Source organism: Tachypleus tridentatus, chromosome 8 (genome assembly GCF_004210375.1).
Source record: "Tachypleus tridentatus isolate NWPU-2018 chromosome 8, ASM421037v1, whole genome shotgun sequence".
NCBI classification, from domain to species: Eukaryota; Metazoa; Arthropoda; class Merostomata; order Xiphosura; family Limulidae; genus Tachypleus; species Tachypleus tridentatus.
The window spans coordinates 156,302,600-156,324,303 of record NC_134832.1 but is presented as its reverse complement, the minus strand read 5'-3'; the positions used below and the strand labels follow the sequence as shown (position 1 = coordinate 156,324,303).

General features: G+C 31.7%; 1 protein-coding gene across 1 annotated transcript in view; it reads left to right on the top strand.

Moving 5' to 3' along the window:
• LOC143224054 (degenerin-like protein unc-105) overlaps positions 1–21,704 on the top strand; it is a 58,140-nt gene that overhangs the window by 4,580 nt on the left and 31,856 nt on the right. The window contains exons 2-7 of the mRNA XM_076452517.1: positions 2,557–2,640; positions 6,401–6,639; positions 10,195–10,249; positions 17,538–17,614; positions 18,768–18,910; positions 21,299–21,456. Of these exons, the coding sequence (XP_076308632.1) occupies positions 2,557–2,640; positions 6,401–6,639; positions 10,195–10,249; positions 17,538–17,614; positions 18,768–18,910; positions 21,299–21,456 (756 nt within the window). The remainder of the gene's footprint in view (positions 1–2,556; positions 2,641–6,400; positions 6,640–10,194; positions 10,250–17,537; positions 17,615–18,767; positions 18,911–21,298; positions 21,457–21,704) is intronic.

Here is a 21,704-nt window from a genome sequence, read left to right as displayed (position 1 = left end):
AGGTACACATCTCTAAATCTATGGCTTTAAAAACTAATGATGTTTATTTTTATGGGTAGCTTTTAGTGTAAATGCCCAATTTTCGTGCCGTGTACTTTATAGGCTTGTTTAAATTGTTTATTATTCACATCTTAGCTGATTTAAGTACAAAGGAAAACAGCGGAAAATTGCCTCATATGTCCTTGACTTTGAATAAACGTACTGAATAAATATTTTGTGACAAGTTTAAATAGCATATATAAAAACCAGCTATTTTAAATATCAGATACTATTTAGTTATTTATTTATATTTATTTAACTAAAATTAAGTCTTTCCTAAATACTTGCCAGTTTTGTTCTTCTAGTTATCAAGTTAAAAAGAGAAGTTTATGTTGAATAATTTATTATATTTAGATTGAATTGAATTCATACAAAAAGTAAAATACGACGAATAAAGCACACTTCTAGAACATTATAGAAACTAGGTCTCTGGTGTAAGTGAAACAGAAACTTAATACGGTAAAACGTTTTCTTATTTTTATTGCATGATAACGAGAAACCCATTTGAACAAAATATGTTATAAAGCTAGCTGATATGAATACTAAAAACGTTTGTGTATAACGTAAGTTAACCTGTTAATGACCTAAATTTTAATTCCCGAACCAGACTTATCTAATATATTAGTTTTTGTTCCTTCTGGAAGTTAACAAACAACATAACACATAATACGAAAACACGTTATTCCAAATACACGGTATTTGAAAAGGAAAGAAAAATACAAATATTTAAAAATTAAATATGCAGTAAAAATATTAACGTAAAACCATCAAAAACATAACTAAATACACGTGAAACACTGCATATAATGTACGCATGAGACACTGTTTAGTGAACTACACATGAAACATTGTATATAAAAGAAACACTCTTTATTAATACATTTAAAAGGTAAACAAAAGTAAAATCCCAGTCCGCTATATTTTTTTAACTCTTCTAGTAAATAGTATAACACCTTGAGACTCAGAGACAGAGTAAAGCAACAAATCACCAAACATCTTTAACCTTTGAATCATACCAGTATAACCTGATCGTTATGACAATATAATAAAATATACATCTTTGTAACAATCTATATTAAAACTTAGCCCTTAAAGACATTATAACAAGATTTACACCCTTACTGACTATACAATAGAACGTTTACCCTTAAAGTCACTATGGGAATATTACACTAATGTAGATAAGATAACAAAATCAATTTATTTAAAATAAAAAATTAGTTTTACAGTTCACACAATCTCTTTCCTTAATCAAACTTTGTAATGGTTTGTGTCTCTATCAGAAGATAAATCTTAACAGAAATGTACACAATTTCGTACTTTAAAACAAACTTTGTAATTATTAGTGTCTCTAGCATAAGAGAAAGTTAAATAGATATTTAAACAATTTTGTTCTGTAATAAAACGTTGTAATTGTTTGTGACTATATAAAAAGAGAAAGTTCGATAGATATTTCTGATGGGAAAACATAAACTTTCTTCTAATCTCTGAATCTCACGTAATTTCATGAAACTATTAATTGTTTGTAAATTTATAGATTGTATATAGTAAATTTCGATGTACGTTCCATATTTATTATAAAATGAAAAGTTTATTTGATCTTTTTGACATCAACTGAGTTAAGGTTATTAATGAATCTCGTAATGTTGGGAAAGAAATTACTCTAAGCAATTCAACATGATGCACTGTGTTTTTGAAAGTTTTTGACGTATCTCCACACAAAGTTATTTATATTGTCAGTGACTCACATTCACATAGGATTTATTTTTATCAGCTCAGATTTGCTATTTAAAACGGTTGCGAGACAACTTTAGTTAAAAAATGGATAAATCTATTTTTAGGCCTGACATGGCTTAATGGTCAGGTTACTCGACTCCTTATTAGCAAGTTTAGAATATTAATCCTTGTCTTCGAAGTTTCTTTTCCTTCTTATTCCATGATAAAAGAGTAACCGAAGAGTTGGCAATATGTAGTGTTGATTAGTTGTCTTCCCTCTACTCTGTCACTGCTAAATAAGTGAGGGATAGGTCACATAACCATTGTGTTGCTGTGTTCGAAATTCGTACAAATAAAAGGATCTCTTCAGAACTGTATTATCTTCTTATAAATCCACATGCAAAACGAGAAAATTTTAAGCAGTACATAGTTAAATATAGATTACATTCTTTTTAAATCTGATTTAGAAATATATAAAACTGTCTGAACGTATGGTAAGATAATATCCAAATAAAACATATATACATGTTTTTAGTAAAATAGTGTCTAATTAAGGTAAACAAATGTGTTATTGACAGAGTGAGGATAAATTGTGTATTATAAATTGTTTTTGAACATTTTGTATGAACGCTAGTTTTGTAGTTTCTACAATTTACAGTAAATATAAATTTAGCAAAAAAAAGTGTTCTAACACTTTCGTTTCAAAGTGATGGTAGACCTACTTACTGGATTATGTTTTCTTACTGCGCACTAATACAGTGATTATTGAAGTGCGAAACATATAAATAGGGTTCTTTACAGATACTCGTCCGCCTGTCGTACGAATTTGACAGGGAGACAGCGCCAGCTTGCTTTGGTCTTAATCAGAAACTTTTTAACACTAAGGTAAGTTTCCCTTGTTTAACACAAGGCCTGGACAATCACGTCACTCTGTTCGCTTTCAGCCTGAGAAAGCAGCGATATGTTCTGAAAATCTAACGATAAACATAAAATTACGTCAATTACAACTTCACGTTTAGTGACAATACTTTAAATAAATAACATAATTTTCTCTACGGGTTGTCGAAGTGACAGACAAGAGAAAGAGAATATAATTAACATTACTCGCCACAAACAACTACGATACTCAATTCCAATCCATAGTGAGATTGGCCGTTACATTATAATACTAATAGTATACTGGTGTTTCAAATTACCTTTGTCAGGTTTTGGCAACAGACAGTGGTAAACTGGTGTTTTATATTATCATTATGAGGTTTTTGTAATAGACAGTAGTACACTGGTGTTTTATATTATCATTATGAGGTTTTTGTAATAGACAGTAGTATACTGGTGTTTTATATTATCATTATGAGGTTTTTGTAATAGACAGTAGTATACTGGTGTTTTATATTATCATTATGAGGTTTTTGTAATAGACAGTAGTATACTGGTGTTTTAAGCTACCTTAACAGGTTTTGCTAACAAGCGTGGTATACTGGTGTTTTAGGTTATCTTTCTCAGGGTTTGTTAAAAGATATGTTTAAACTGATGTTTTAGATTATTGTCTGTTTTTGCTAACAGACAGTCGTACAAAGGTGTATTCAATCATTTTTGTCAGGTTTTGTTAACATAGGGTGGTGTACTGATGTTTTTGATTACTTTTTGTCAGGTTTTGTTAACAGACAGTGGCGTACTGGTATTGTAGATTATCTTTCTCATGCTTTATTAACAGAGAGTAATATACCGATGTTTTAAGTTATCTTGATAGGTTTTGTTAACATACGTGTATAAACTGGTGTTTTAGATTATTATTGTCAGTTTTTCCTAACAGGCAGTGGTGTACAGGTGTTTTAGATTATGTTTATAAGGTTTTGTTAACAGACAGTGGTATACGGGAGTTTTTGATCATCTGCCTCATGTTTTATTGACAGAGGGTAACTATACTGGTGTTTCATATTATGTTGACAGATTTTCTTAACAGGCAGTGGTATACTGGTATTTTACATTATCTTCATTTTGTATTATCAGAGAGTAATATACTGGTGTTTTAAGTTATCTTGACAGATTTTGTTAATAGACACTGTTATACAAGTATTTTCGAGTGTTTTTAAAAATATTTGTTAAGAGACAGTTGTATACTGTTGTTCAAAATTATCTTTTTCAAATTTTGTTAAAAGGCAGTTATATTGTGGTGTTTTAGATTATTTTGGTCAGTTTATGTCAACAAACAGTGGTTTTCAGGTGTTTTAGATTATCTTTGTCCGATTTTTGTTAAGAGATAGTTGAATACTGGTGTTTCAGAATACCTTGGTCAGTTTTTGTTAACATTCAGTGATATACAGATGTTTTAGATTATTTTTTATCAGATTCTATTAACCGACAGTGGTATATTAGAGTTTTAGAATATCTTTGTTAGGGTTTTTAAACATACAATCGAATACCGTGTTTGAGATAATCTTTATAAAATTTTGTAAACCATCAGTGGTATAGTGGTGTTTTAGATTATCATATAAAGTTTTGTGAACAGACAATGGTATAATGGAGTTTTAGATCATCTGTGTCATGTTTTATTAACAGAAAGTAATATACTGGTGTTTCAGAATATCTTTGTCAGGATTTGTTAACAGATAGTGGCATACTGGTGTTTTAGATTGTCTTGTCAAGTTTTGTTAAAAGTCAGAGGTATAGTGATGTTTTAGATTATAATTGTCAGGTTTTATAATAGACAGTGGTATACTGATGTTTTAGATTATTTTGTCAGGTTTTGTTAACAGACAGTTTTATACTGGTGTTAAGTTATCTTGACAGGTTTTGTTAACAAAGAATGTTATACTGTTGTTTTAGATTATCTTTACCAGGTTTTGTCAATACTGATACTGTTTACATTATTACCTTGTAATTATCTTACCTTATACTATTTACACTAACACAGTGTCATCAGCATACGTGATACTGTTTCTACAAAATGGAGTAGGAATCCATGTGTCCTGTACTTATTTTCTGTAGAATAAAGAGTATTGAGTTTTCTAAGTGTAATTTCTATAAAATGGACTAAATACATTTAGCTTTGTACCTAAACTTTATTATGTATACAGTAAGGACTGTTGAGTCTTGTTTTTATCTCTTCTAGAGTGTTGTTTCTATAGTAAGGACAAGGTAATGTTAAGTATTGTAGTTTCTGTAGTATGTACTAAGGAATGTTAATTTACAACAAACGTTGAGCTTTGTATTTATGTTTTGTTTTGTTATGTAACAGAATATAGGATTGCTTAAAATAATCCTTAACTTTTCAGGAGTAAATAGATAAATATTTGTTTAGAAATGGTAGGATTTTCTTTTACTGAAAGTGGTTTAATGTGTTAAAGTGTAGTCATCAGAGAGAACCACTACTTTTAGTAACACTTCAATTTTGTTTTATTTCAAGTGAGTTTTGAGATCGTCACGTGTATATTGTTTAAAGAAGTTAACTAGACATAATTGTCATAGTTATCATTTGCCAATATGCATAGAATTACAATTGATGTCTGCCCACCAAGGGTAACGAAACCCGGCTTTTAGCGTTATAGGTTAACATACATACCGCTGTACACCTTGGAGGCAGTTGTTTATAGGTTACGGAGTAAGGAATTATGAGTTTAATATTTCATGTTAAGTTAATATGGTCTACGAAATGTCCCTTTTTGTACTTGTTGTTTGTACGGTATATTTCATTATGTGATGTATTTCGTGTTTAACTTCTATCGTACGTAGTAAGAAATATTGAGCATTTTAATATAGTTTCTATTGTAGGTAAAAATTTGTTGAGTGTACTTCTTACTGTGGTATAGAATTTTAAGTCTTGTATTTACGGTTTCTATAATGTAGAACGTTCATTTCTTCAGTATGGACCCAGGAAAGTTGAGTCTCGTTCCTATGGGTTTAATAAAATGGATTGAAAATAATGACTATTGTATTTATATTTTAATTGGTATAGAGTAAGGAATATTTAGTTTAACTGTGTGAAATTTTGTTATTGTGTTTCTTCTTTGTATTGTATGGAGTAGGGAATGTTGAGTGTTATACCTACTGTTTCTATAGAATGGTTCACAGTGTAGAGTTTGTACTTATGGTCACGATGTACTCTCGTCATGATGAGTTTTCTATTAATGGTTTTTGTTGAAAGGAATAGAGAACACTGCTTCTTGTACTTATGGCTTCTAAAGCATGCAGCAAAAATATTATTTATTAACAGCTTTTAGAGTGTGAAGAATATTTAAACTTCTACACATAGTCTTTGTCATATGCCGTAGTTTCTTAACTGTAGTAGGAAGCCACGAGGGTTAGATGGTTGTAGTTAGACTTTAAATTCAATTCAGTTACAAATAGCTTTATTTTAAATTCATGCCACTGGATTTCACAAGCCACTAGTTCGAGAAAGTTTAAAGTTAGTATAAGGAACTGATTCAGAGTCTAAGATTCAAAATACTAAAACTCTTTAATTCAATATATTAACATATTTGGTTACATCAAGGTTATGAATTATCTTGAATATTTTCACTGTTAAATCTATTAACTTCTTCAATCTGAACATGTAACTATTCTTCAATTTAAAACTCAATAAACATACTAATTATTATGTGTTTATTGTTTGCTAATTTTTAACTACCAGTGCAATTCGTTTCAGGTTATTATCAGTGGATCGCCTCAACCAACTTGTCAAATGAAACCCAAAATTTTACTCAAGAGATTTTTGAGCCAGGAAGCCCTGGGCAAGCTTATTTTTGTAGGCTCCCTTATTGGCTTTACCTTCCAAAGTTTCCAGTTTCTCCAGTTATTCATGGAGTATCAAACAACCATGGACATCTCCATAGAACCCCGTTCAGGAGTTATCTTTCCTGCAGTCACCGTATGTAGTTTTGAAATGTATGTGATGTTTTGTTACTTTATCTTATTTACCGTAATAACTCAAAGAAACACACAGTTTTCAGTTAATATTATTGGTTAATAAAATGTGCAAGATAAATCTGAAAGTCATCATATCACTGGCATTTGGTATTTCTTGTCACCACAACAACTGTCGACGAATAATTCATATATTTTCAACAGTATACACAAAGAAATAATTATCATCATTTATTATATTCATTCGTTAGAAAATTTCAGAACACTAAAAGTAAAACATACAGACATATACTTAAAACTTTCTTGCAAAATATTAATAACGTCAATAGAATATTCTCGAATATCATTAAAATTTGACTCGTACTGAAACACTACTTGAGTAGAATATTTTATCATTTTACATATCATATCCGTGTAACTACTTTTCTACAAAATACAGTACTGTCTGTTTTATGTCCAAGTTACTATTTATCCATCTAAATACAATATTATTATCTCTTGTATGTCGATGTAACTATTTATCTATATAAATACAATAGTATTATTCGTTGTATGCCCACATACACTTATCTACATATATATCACAATGCTGTCTGTATGTCCATATAACTCCTCCTTAGAGTACTGATGGATCTTCACCAAAATTGGTTTGGAAGGCTCATAAGGTCAATGTTAGTGGTACATACTGATTTTCAGTCCTGCATTTTTTAAATTTTATGCGTGTGTTTTTTATCGCCGCTACTTGGCCTCATGTTAATGAATATTAAACAAATCTGGCACCAGGGTTTGTTGTGTACTGCCATTAGGGTTTAATGTGTACTGCCACTAGGGTTTTTTGTGCACTGCCACTGGATTTTGTTGATTACTGACACTAGGGTTTATTGTGTACTGCCACTAGGGTTTGTTGGGTAGTGCCACGAGGGTTTGTTGGGTACTGCTACTAGGGTTTGTTGTGTACTGTCACTAGGGTTTGTTGGGTACTGCCACTGGGGTTTGTTGTGTACTGCCACTAGGGTTTGTTGGGTACTGCCACTGGGGTTTGTTGTGTACTCGCGGAGACATGTGCAAACTTTCGGTTTCACATTTTGTGTGTTGCAATTTTTATGGGATTTTTTTTTACAATTACGTGTCAGTTAAGTAATATTTCATGTCATTAATTAACCTTTCAGTAATTATAAATTTACCTAACTTTCGTCCAGGGGACGTGTTCTTCAACTTGCTTTTAACACAATAGATGTCATATGATAATAGATATTGTTTAATAAAATAACACCTACAAGTCTAACACTTTAGTTTTTTTATATTCTATATTCTTAGAAATGTGTAGGAGTTTATTAAAACCAAAAATAGTGTTCAAAAATTGAAACATTTTAAATACGAATAATATCATTTAGTGATGTCCTCTTTAATGTACATAAACGTGACACACAATAGCGAAAAAAGGAGACACATAAAGATATATTTACTGCCACCTAGCAACATGAACAACCTTCTCTTTGTTCTTGCCGTCACCGACTATACGTTTCATTTGTTTTACTGCCCTCTACCGGAAACGTTTGTCGTTTCAAACAAAAGACACATTCACTGAGGAAAACAAACAAACAACAACAAAAATCAACATATCCAACACAAAGTTTCAGAAGAGCATTAAATGCAACAGGATGTTTGTACTTGTAAATTTAATTATTAAACATATTTTACAAGATAACAGGTATTATAGGAAAGAACATCGTCAACTTTAATTAGTAATTGAAAGTACTAATGCTGTTAGTTAATATTATTACCGATATATTTTTATTTTATAGATTGTCTAGGCAGAATATTCATGATGAAATTTGGTTGAGTAGACAGCAATTGTGTAGAAGAATTACGTAATCGTCCATGATGGTTGTCTGTCACAATGACTTAATAATGTATCCTCTGGTGACATTTTGTGGAACTATGAGATCATCACTTTTGGTTACTTCATCGCTCCCATCTCACATCCTTCCCTCTATAATCTGTCAATACAACAGCCTGTTATATAAATACAACTTCTATAATTATGTTATACAACAGCTTATATAAAAGCACCCTCTATACTTATGCTTCAACAATGTCCTGTTACATGAAAAAAAGTTGTATAATTATGTGTCCATAACAGCCTTGTACATAAACACACGCTCTACAATTATGTTTATACAATAGTTTGTTAGAAAGCACACCCTCTGTATTTATATTTCTATAACACCCCGTGATATGAACACATCCTCCATTAATTGTATTTCTAAAAGAGTCTTTTACAAAAATCACATATCTAAATATGTTTCATCAACAGCCTATTATATAAACAAAACATTTGTAATTATGTTTCTACAAAAAGATGTTGCTGTCTATTTCATCAAATTCCGTTTTCATCAATGCTGCTTTCACTCTCAAAAAACTGAAGCCTGATTCTGCATAACCGACATTGACATGTATTAATATCATTGATCTGATTGACTTCCTTGTTTTACCTAGAACAGTTTTATGGGTGGAATTTATCATACAGCAAACTAAGAAAAACATACGACTTATTAATGGAAATTTATCATTCGTGATGAAGAGAAACCCAATTGAAATAAACATGTATTTCAAGACGATTTGTATGGGTATTAAAACCTTTATTACAATAAAGCAGAGAACAACGTTTCGACCTTCTTAGGTCACCTTCAGGTTAACAAAGAGAGAGTTTGTAATCAAGAAAGTTTATACTTGGTGATTCGAAATTACAGATACAGACAGATTAATAAGGATATATAATATCAATAAGTATATACAAGGTCAATAAGCATAGAATCTGTAGTTCTTAATTTTAACTGATGAATTATTCTCAGAATGGATGCATGAGTCCACATGGATATTTTTGTCATTCTTAAGGGCCACCATACAAAATATTGGTTTCATTAATTTTAATTCTCTTTCGTAACAATACAAGGTACAAAACGGATTTTCCTTTGGTCTGTAAGTTAAGTAAAAAAAAATCATAACATCAGGGACTCTGGTGACATAATCTTATGTTGAGACACATTGATGGCCAGTTAGGCTTAGTAACAGAGTGTATACGTAAAACAACATTTACCTTTTTAAAATATCTATAAATGACTTACTTTGTGAAGTTATAGTACAAAGTCAAACTACTGAAACAGCAACTTATAATTTTTACAAGTTATTTAAGTCTTTTTTTTGGACTATTTACCTATAAATACTCATTGAACGTAGTGAGCTAATGAACTAATATCTTAAACTTATCGTGCTAATTAGAGTCATGATAAGACAGGTCATCGTTTCTGACGTCATAATAATAATGTGTCCTCTGGTGACACTTTATGGAACTATAACGTCACCACTTTAGGTAATTTCATCGTATCCTCCCTCATCTCTCAAATGGTCGACACGTGTAACATTAGGCAGGTGCACCCTTATCAAATTCCATTATTTTTGTTTTACAATCTGATACCACATAAATGTGATTCTATTGTACTTAACATTTAAGAACAATGAGGTCTTTTTCATATTCTGCTAGATGCTGGAAATATTAATTCAGTTTATTTCTAGGTTCAGAAACTCATACGACGAAATTTGGAACGCTCTTCGAAGAAATTATATCGAAGTAAGAAAATCTCTTCTTATACAATTATATGATTTGTCTATATATTTCATAGTAATCAAATTTTAACAATATTAAAATGTCACATTTTGTGTGTTCTAGTGGAAAATACTTCTTACTTAATGCTATTAAAATGTACTTAAATGCATCGAGGTCAAATAGTCGGAAACGAAAACTACTAGTATACGATAGTTTTTTTCGATCTCATCAGGATATTGGTTGAAAAATAACTGGATTACTTTATTTTTGTTATTAAATTATTTATTTGTTAAATAACTGGATTACTTTATTTTTGTTATTAAGTTATTTATTTGTTAAATAACTGGATTACTTTAATGTGGTTATAAATTACTTAATTGCTAAAAAATCGAATTAATTTTATTTGGTAATAAATTGCTTATTTGTGTAGAATTAAGCACAAAGCTGCACAAGCTCTGCCAACCAAGGATATTTAAACCCTGTTTGCAGTGGTGTGAGTCCATTTGTACCACTGGATTAACTTGATTAATATAATTTTGTTAATAAATTTCTTAAATGGTTAAATATATCTTAACTAAAAAAATATTTGTGAAATAGCTTCAGTGAATGACATTTTATCGACGGTGGAAGTCAAAAGACTCACATCGGGTTTCAATATCTGCTATGTCTACAGCTCAGATACAGGGTATCGATACCCGTGGTGGGCAGAACACAGACAGCCCACTTTGTAGTTTCCTGTATAGAACAAACAATGGGTTACTACTTTATTTTATTTCCCTCTTTTGGTACATTTACTAACTAAACCAGACACATACTTAGAGCTTGAGTCGTAAGAAACTGAAAAGTTCATGGCAGGTTTGATATCTGATCTCTTGCTGAAAATATCTACCTGAGAATCACGACTCTCCACCTCAAATAAAGTACTGTCTGCTTTATAAACTTATTTTAATTTTAAATTATAGTTATAATTCACATATACTTTATCTTGAATAACATATATTTTTATTAGTGTGTAATTACGATATTAATACTTTAACGTTAAAAATAATTCTTACTGGCACCGCTAATAGTATCAGTTTTACAATAAATTTGATTTCACTACCTAATAAATAAAATAGGATAATTCTATATAATTTGAATATGTTTAAGATATCTAAATTTGTTGTACTTCTTAAACGGATAATTAAATCCTCTTCAGCAAATCGTGCTCTAAACAGTTTCACTACGAAAATGTTATTTTATAAATCTCGTACAGCTTTATGGAGAGGACCTTTACATAAGAATCTATTACAGATATATGTGGAGAAGACCATTTTGTAATAATATAATAAAACATTATACACAGGAAAATTACATAATAATCTAGTACAGACGTATACAAAGGACCTTTACATAAGAATGTATTACAGATATATGTGGAGAAGACCATTTTGTAATAATATAATAAAACATTATACACAGGAAAATTACATAATAATCTAGTACAGACGTATAGAGAGGACATTTACATAAGAATCTACTATAAATGTATAGAGACGACCTTTATATATTCTCGTATAGATTAACTTTATATAATAACCGATGTGTACATAGTGCACATTCACATAATAATATAGAACAGATTTAAAGAGAAGACCTTTAAATAACAATCTATTTTATACGTACAGAAAGTACCTTTACATTATGGTCTGGCAAAGATCTATTAAGATAACCTTTAAATAACAATCTAACACTGATATATAGAGAAAGCATTTATATAATAATCTCTTACAGATGTATAGAGAGGCTCTATACGTAATAAGGTAAAAGAGGTTTATATGGAGGAATTTTTACATAATAATCTGTTACAGATAAATAAAGCAACTTTACACGAAAATCGAATACATATAGATATAGGAGACCTTCAGAAAGTTATTTAGTACGGATGTATAGATGAAGTAATTATCTAGTACAGTTGAACAGAGTGCCTTTACACAATAAAAAAAGACAGGTGTATAGTCGCTTGTACATAGTAGTACAGATTTATAGAAAATAATTTAACATAATAAACTGATATATACGTTTAAAAAGTATCTTTACATAATAATATGCTACAGAAGTGTAGAGAAAATCCTTAAACAATACTCTAGTTCAGTTGTGCAGAGTACCTTTACACAATAATCTAGTATCGATCTATTGAGAGAGTTTTCACATGATAATTTACTCGAGATATGTAAATGATCTTTAGATAATAATCATTATATATGTATACAGAACACCATTATAAAATACTCTAGTACAGATCCTTTCATTGAACAGTTGTCATCTTTCTTTTTATTCCGGAAGACTTTAATAGACATAATCCCCTCTGGAGAGATGCTGATATTCATGAGAGAATCTCTCCGCAGAGCATATGCTCTAGGATCACAACCTTTCTCTCTCCGATACTGGTGTTTATGCTTATTTTCATTCACATATTCAGTCTTTTACTGGTATTTAACTTTCGGTCTGCTTCCTATCATTTTGAGAGAAATTGGCTATGGTCTATGCCACCTGACCCGTGTGTCTCGGTAATGTCTAGACCAAGCCAACTGATCCTCTTTTACTGCTCTCTCGGAACTTTATCCTGCCATCGTCTATAAGCCATTAACAGATGGTTGCATGGCAACAGTAAATTATTGTATTGTCCAAGAAGTTACTCAATATATTCGTAAAACCTCGTCCGTAGTGTAATCTCGCATGTTAAATGGCACGGTTGGCTTCAAAACAGGCCTGGGATACCTTTTGTAGATATCCCACACTTTTGAACGACATTATGCTTCAGCGGGCCCATGCACGTACTCGCAGTTAAGACGTAAAAGCCAGAAGGAATATTTAATTAAATTCACAACCACCATCTCTTCTACTACTCGTTCCAAAGTCAAATGAGACAAGACTCGGAAGGTAAGTTGACAGTATGATTCTGTCCTCCTTCCAATGTTGTTCCCTGATGGCCAGGAAGTTGCTGATGTCCAATGCAACGCCGATACTCTTGGTGAAAGTATTTCCTGGGTATCTGGTGCTTCTACTTCATCTTCCACTTTCTTAGCCATCAAGACTCGATCAGAGAAGTTGCCTCTTTCCTTTCGGACTGATCATCTGCATGTGCATAATCTTCTCTTTACACTAGTGGAATGAATGCAAGCTTGCTCTTCATCGGTCTGGCGGTACATCAGTCTGACCTGATGATATACACTATGAGATGCTGCGCCATCTTTCTTCTGCTTCTCCTGCTATTCTTCTGGTTGTTTTTAACCAGATCTAACAGGAGAATGTTTATTTTGATTCGTGGCGCCAGGCTATTAACCTACCTTTCTCTAAGCCTGGAGAGGAACCCAAGATTTCTTAAAACTACCGTCCAGTTTCATTGGCGAGCTGTCTCTGTACGACCTTACAAAGGATGGTTAATGCTTGTCTTGTTTAGTTCCATATTACGTGGAGGTATGGCATTTTGTGAGATGTCACTCATATAGGTGGCGTGGCCATTTGCCAATTTTTTTTTTTTTTTTTTAATGGGCAGGCGATTCTAACTTTTTGTGGTTTTGACACTTTCCCGTTCTTTCCTGAAGGATCATGGAATCTGTCTTTGTCTTGAACGTCACATTTTTCTGTATAAAGATTAATTCCATCTACATTTGCAAACGGCCATATCTCCCAACCCTGGATCAAATATAACATTACACAAAGTATACTATTTATACCAACTCACCAAGGTATCTACTGGCACCGGAATTGCTTCACATTAATTCTTACCCTGTTCTTACTGATGTTCCAAACTGGCTGGCCCTTGTATTTTTGACATCTACTTCTGTCCGGTTCTTCTGGGTACCAGGCCACTTTAGTATTAATGGGAACGACCTTGCTGACTGCAGATAAATCTATCTGCTCTTGTGCTGTCACTGCCGTGCCTTTTCCATACATGGTCTATGGTCCTGTATTCAAGACTCGGGTCCGTACCAAAGTGCAATCGACTTAGAGTGAGCAACGTGACAACAAGCTTTTGTAGACAAAACCCTCTATTGGACTTTGGCCGTTTTGTTTCCGTAACAATGAGAAAGAGGATGCTATCTTAACTAGACTACGCATTGGTCACAGTAATTTTTAACTCATCGTTTTCTTTCATCTGGGAGAGATGCACCAGTGTGTGATCTGTGTGACACGCAAGTCACAATAGTCCACATTTTAGTGTAATGTTGTCGTTACGAATCGGAAAGTCAGCATCATTTTAAGACATGTTTTATCCACAAGTTTACCCCTGACGCTGGACAGACAATGCTATTGGCGATGGTGACACAGTTCACTTTACAAATATTTTCATTTTTGAGGTTCATTAACCTTTTTAATTCTCTTTAATTTTTAAAATAAAAGAAGGACATTGTTTTAAAATGATCCTTTTTACAAATTTTGTTTGTTTTTGAATTTCGCGCAAAGCTACACAAGGGCTATCTGCGCTAGGCTTCCCTAATATAGCAATGCTAAACAAGTGAGAAGGCAGTTAGTCATCACAACCCACCGCTAACTATTGGGCTACTCGTTTACCAACGAATAGTGGGATTGACCATAATATTATAACGTCCCCGCGGCTCAAAGAGATTCGAACCTGCAGCCCTCAGATTACGAATCGAGCGCCTTAACCACCTGGCTATTTACATATTTTAATAATTATAGTTCATTTTTAATTTTTTACCGGTCGTTAAGCGCAGATAGCTTTACCACATGAACGCCAACCAACCAACGAACTTTTGTTTGAGAGTTATAATGATACAAACATTCTCATGAAGGTAATACACAGATCAATTGTAAAAGAATGAGTAAAACCTTTACTTCAGATTTATTTTTATCACAAGTTCTTCTCTGTCTTGTGATTGGCTGTGGTGAGAAGCATATACATTATTTATTACATCATGGAAGTTCCATGTGATATCACCGATGGGAGTCCAGCTTAAGCTGACCTTCATTGGTGTTTGAAGTATGTAAACTTTTGGATTAACGAACGTTCCACATATTTATGTTGACGTATTCTCCATTTTTATATATTAATTTAACTATATTTCGATTGATTTTATTATCGTGTATAGAAACGTGAATTAATTGTTTGACAATCTCCTACATCACTCTGATGTTCTGTGGTGTTGATAATCTCAATCAATCAAATAACATTGTATCCATCAGCTGGATCAGAAGTTTACTTCGCGAAGGTGTTAACCTGATAGAAGGTTTTAATCACAGATATTGTACTTGGTTTAAAATGACAACTGAAACAGTGTAAGGTTTGTTTGATTAAAATTTAAAAAAATGAATACCAATTATTTCACTTTTGTTAGTGGGAGATGCTTGAACACAAGTGACTAAATTTCGTTACGTGTTTACCGATTAATGTTTCGTTTCAGTATGGTCCTAAACTTTTGACCAGCTAGTATTTAGGCTAATTTCATAGTGTAAACATTTTCCCTATTAAATGTTAAAAAAAGTTTTTTATTATTATTTTCCCTTTTCTTATTTTCATTTTTTGAAGCTCTACTCAAATAAGTGGTAGAGTCTAACAACACAAAATGATTATTTTTTCTTTATGCTCATTAGCCTTATGATTTTCGCCAGCAATATATATTCATTAAGGATGAATATAGTTTTTTTATGCTACACAACATCGTGAGACATTAACGTGTTTATAGCCGAAGACAACGCTAGAAGTGTAGGTACCTAAGTGATGAAACAAGGTACTCCAACCTTTAAAACTATGAATGTAAAAAAATCATATTTAATTAGGTATATTTTTATTATTTCCCAGCATTACTCTAAGGAGATAGTCTGACGAGACAGTGATTTAAAATAATCAAATTATTTTTCAATTTCTCCTTGGGAACACATATTTCCTAAAGAGCAAGTTCTCAAGGAGAGAAATTATTATGTAAACAAGCATGTAACTTCTATGAGAAAGAATGACTCCTGCGTTATAAAGTAATTAAATATTTTTATTTTCCCAGTAAGTACAAGTAACTAGAAATCTTTGTAGAGTATTAAATCTACAGTTAGGTGGTAAGTTGAAAGGTTTAGTGTTACATGATTTTATTTTTGTCATAATCTAACGGGAGTCTGATAACATAACAAGCTGATATGTTAACGATAAAGTTCATGCGTTGTCATGATATTGATATAAGTTTAATTATTCGCTACAATCGATAGTTCATGTATATCTTTAATATCTTCTGCAATCTGCAATGTTTCATGTACATCAATATAAACTGAAATACCTGCTGCCATCAATGTTTTATTATATATCTATAAAAACAGATTGTATATTAACAGGTATTAACCTCATCAGTTCACCTGAAACATTGAAGTTTGGTTAAACGTTAAGATCTGTAATCAGTAACACAAGCTTTGTCATTCACGAGTATTGTTGAGTGCGAAATATTGAGGAGTATTGTTTGTGTTTTGAATTTCGCACAGAGCGACTCGAGGGCTATTTGTGCTAACCGTCCCTAATTTAGCAGTGTAAGACTAGAGGGAAGGCAGCTAGTCATCACCACCCACAGCCAACTCTTGGGCTACTCTTTTACCAACGAATAGTGGGATTGACCGTCACTTTATAACGCCCCCACGGCTGAAAGGGCGAGCATGTTTGGCGCGACGGGGATGCGTTAAGGCGCTCGACTCGTAATCCGATGGTCGCGGGTTCGAAATCGGTCGCACGAAACATGCTAGCCCTTTCAGCCGTGGGGGCGTTATAAAGTAACGGTCAATCCCACTATTCATTGGTAAAAGAGTAGTGGTGATGACTAGCTGAATTCTCTCTACTCTTACACTGTTAAATTAGGGACGGCTAGCGCAGATAGCCCTCGAGTAGCTTTGCGCGAAATTAAAACCAAACAAACTTTTTACATCGTTATAAAATGTGTTTTTAATACCAAGATAAACTGTTCGAGACACAGTTCGTATTATCCATACACTCACTAGGCTAAATGTTATTGCAATGTTTCGTAGTCTTATCATTTCATATACACTGGTTTTAAGTTTCACGAAAATAAAAAAAATAATAGGTGAACCAGACTAACTTTATAACGTCAGTAAAGGTACATATTAATGATATCATATAAACTGTGTTATTTTAATTTCATGTTAATTCGTATTAACAACTTATTATGGACTTTTTCAAGTTTGAAAATATCATCAATAGTTTTAAGTTGTGTAAGAGATGTCTATATTTTTTCTTCAAAACAATATAATATAAAAATAGTTGGAGTGGAATGTTTGTAGTTTATTTTCTATAAAACCCATTCATTTTCTTCTTTAGGATATCAACATGACATTCCTCAAGAAAAGTGGATTTCAACTGGAAGATATGATACCCAACATTGATCCTTTTTATATGTATGTTGCTCTCTATATTTAATCATTACGTACAATATTAGTCTTAAAAATAGGCTTTTAATATATAATTTTTTTCACATTAAGAAAGTGCAGAAGCGAAAGTTCTTGTTATAAAAGAATTAATCGTAAATATTTGTATGTTTAGACAATGTTGTTGAGAAACGTCATAAAATATTTCATACAGTATATCATGTTGTACCGTATATACTGTAATTCTTTTTTTTTCATCTTTCATCATAATTCACCTTCCAGAAATAACTAGAGGTTGTCTAAAACACCAGGTAAGAAAAGTGAACATATAATCCTGAGGGATACAGAAAGTTCATATTGTTGAATCTTATACAGTCAGTTATTTGGGCTGATGTCCAGTGTATTGGTGAATAAAATAAATTCCGATGGACAAACAAGATCTTCACTGAAGAGTTCAGCAAATATTACACTTGATGGAACCTGTTCTTGTATGTAGGACTTGATGCACCAGGAGGAATTTTATAACATCACTGTTCGTTGACCAACAAACTAAATTGTCTTTGGTAATAGTGTACTTTTTGGAGTTAATTCATGGAATCAATATAAATATTTTCTGAAAAAAGTGTGTTTAAATTTCGTCATTTTAGAGGTTGTTGTCCAAATTAGAACACGATTTTTGAAATTTGGTGAAATATTACACCTATCAAGTGATCGATTCCGTGGTTATCTTGTATGGCAAGTTTATCGTGAAACATGTAATATAACATGAAAATTAGGGTTGTTTTCTTTTCCTCTTTCGATCAGTCGCCTTGTAAGCCAGGATATACACTTGTGCTTCATGTTCATTATTATTTGTTCCTTTGGCTAAGAATGAGACTTATTCCATTCTAGTTCACTGTAAATCTATTTATTTTCTTATTAAACAGCAACCTTGAAAATGTATATTCAGTACACCTATTACTTTGTAGTAGAATAAATAAAGTATATTATTTCGCACCAAATGATTTGAAACGAACTCGAGAAGTCTTTACAAAATATTTTTAGTCATGAAGTATTAACTAAAAATCATTACCAACACAAACAATAATGAGATAACTACAACTATAACTTTTATTTTTATATGAATTTTTGTCTTGTTACAATTAATAATTATAAAATATTTTTTGTTCCCCACTTACGGCAGGTTTGATTACGTAACCAGTTATTTTGATCCTGTTTATGGAAACTGCTACTCTTTCAACACAGCATGGTCTGGTGCTGAAATACGGAAAGCATTTGTCAAACATAGCCAATCTCCGCATCATTCTCCGACTCTTAAAAGCAACAGTAAGTATCCGTACATATTGTTGATAGAAAATATTGTTTATTTTCAAAAAGAGTATTGTTATATTTCAGATCGAGACATGCAGATTAAAACATATACATAGATACAATTTGTTGATAAAAAATAACATTCACATTCAACCACAATATTGATCGTTTTTATGTTTTGATACGGAGATAAATAGAATGAGAGGAGGTAATAAAAATATTTGTCAATATCACTATGCATAACGGTCATTAGAACAGAAAACGTAAAGAAATCTAATTATTTGAAAACATAATAACTGTAAAAAAGGTATCATTCATTATCACTGAACCATAAGGATCACCTCATGAGTTAACTAAAATATTATGGACTCACAACTCTAAAACACGAAACTTAATCCCACAAGGGAAGAAAGAGAATAGTCCAGCGTGGTATTCTCTAAAATAAGCAACATGAAGCATGTCAGAGAATATAAATAGAGAAACAAACACATATAGAATGACGTGGTTCAAAGTCCAGAACTAGAACTAGTCACGAGAAAAATATAACACGGAGAAAGACAGAACATCCGTCACAATTATACATCACAAATATCTAAAAAAAATAAAACTAACATAAGTACCTAAATGTGAACTGTATTTTGTTACATATGATAGCAACACCAAAACGCTCTTTATTGGAAATAAGTTCAAAGTAAATCACTTCAAGGGAACATAAAGGTTTGATGATTAAACATTAGTTCAAGTAAGTAAAGCAGATTGTTAATTTTACAGTCAGTTCAACGAGCTATAAAATTTTATTTTTTTAACAATGTATCCAAGGAAGTATAATAGCTTGTTTATTTTAAAATCACTTAAAGGAGTACAGTAGCGAGTTGATTTAAAAACAGTTTCAAACGAGTACGACAGAGAATTGGTTTCACAATGAGTTCAAGGAAATATAATAGTTTGTTGGCTCAACAATGAGTTGAATGGAGTATAATAATTTGTTTATTTCAAATTCATTTTAAGTGATTATAATAGCTAACTTTTAACAAGCAATTCAATGGAGTGTAGTAATTTCTTGATTTATCAATCAATTCTAAGAAGTTTAATAACTTGTTGATTAAAAATCATTTCATTAGAGTACAATAACTTGTTGATTTAAGAAAATACTTCAAGGGAGTTTAATAGATTCTTGATTTAACAATTAGTTCAATGAAGTACAATAACTTGTTTATTTAACAGTCGTTCAAAGGAATATAATAAGTTGTTTATATAACAACCAGTTCTGTGAAGCATAATAGTTTTTTGGTTTAAAAATAACTCAATTAGAATAAAATAATTTGTTCATTTAACAATTAGTTAAACGAATATAGTTTCTTGTTGATTGACACTGCACAGTTATTCCAGAATAAACAGCCAATATTTCCAGATTAAACTCAACTGATGTATAACACTATTTTTAGTTTCATCACTGTATCTCTACACTTTTCCAGTTGCGACAAACGTATACATTTATGACGACACCGGGAAATCTTTTTTTCCGCCTGCAGTAGTGTGGTGCAAATTCTCTTACGATTTAGGGGTAGTAGGGTGAGAAAGTCTGCTCGGAAGTTTGCACTGTCCTAGAGTTTATTGATATTAATTGATGACTGTACAGAGATGTCAATCTGTACCCTGATGTAATACCAAGTGTCATTGAAGACAACTTTACATTGCTTTAGGATAACGTCATATCTTACCATTCCAAGTTATTCATGAATTACTTAGGGATTGAAGTTGAGTGTCCACCAATTTACCGGACTTCTATCCAGTTCAACTCTAATGGGACCAATTGTAGAGACGGATTAGTTGTGTAAACTCTCCTTGCAAAGTCAGGTGGTTGCGACAAGGTGTGACAGATGCATAGATTGTCATGGTTCAATGCTACAAAATAGTATAGTGAAAAGTATGACAAGACGTTGTCGAAGGTTTATATAAGCTCTAGATAATTGTAGCTGTTACTCGAGGTTAAAATGTAAACTTTAGTTTTGTGTTTCTCTTGCTTTACACAGTAAAGAGATTCGTTTTGACGATTGTTTCATATATTTAATAAATCTATTGGAAAACGAAAACGTAAAATTTTCGTCGAAAAAATTTAATGATTTTTTTGTCTTTTTTAAATTAAACGTTGTTGTTATCTTTATGGGGTTACAGAAGTGATGAGTACATGTTAGGTTCGTTGTACAATAATAGGAAAACGGTTTTGAGTATTATCTTTTCACTTATGTTTAGCATAACCAAAATTCAGAGAATATGGTTGAATGTTTATATCTGTTTTGATTAAATATTCTTAATTTTGCATGAGACTAATGAGTTACTACGAAAATTTAAAATAAATAATTTACAAGAATCGAAAGACAGAATCCAATTTTATTTTTACAGGTTTTAATTTATTAATCTACCTACCAGTAAAAGATTTTTCCGAGACTCCGACAGCGTTAATTACTTTCCACCCACCAGATGTGGCTCCGAATGTTCACAACTACGCCAATAGGTGGATTCTCAAACCGGGACGCTTGCAACAGTATTTTTTCACTCAGGTATAAATAAAAACGGACTAACCTAACGTGAAAAAATCATTTTAAATTTTGCTTTTTATTTTTTACTGTTTTTACTTAATAATATATGTAGATTTTTCTTTAAACAAGCTTTTCATACTTTAATGTAAAATAATTTACTTCAATATCTTTGATAGATTATTACATAGCACAGGAAATATTTTAAACAGTTACAAGTTACAGCTTTTACAGTTAGTAAAATCTATTTATTTTTTGTGGTAAAGCACCAA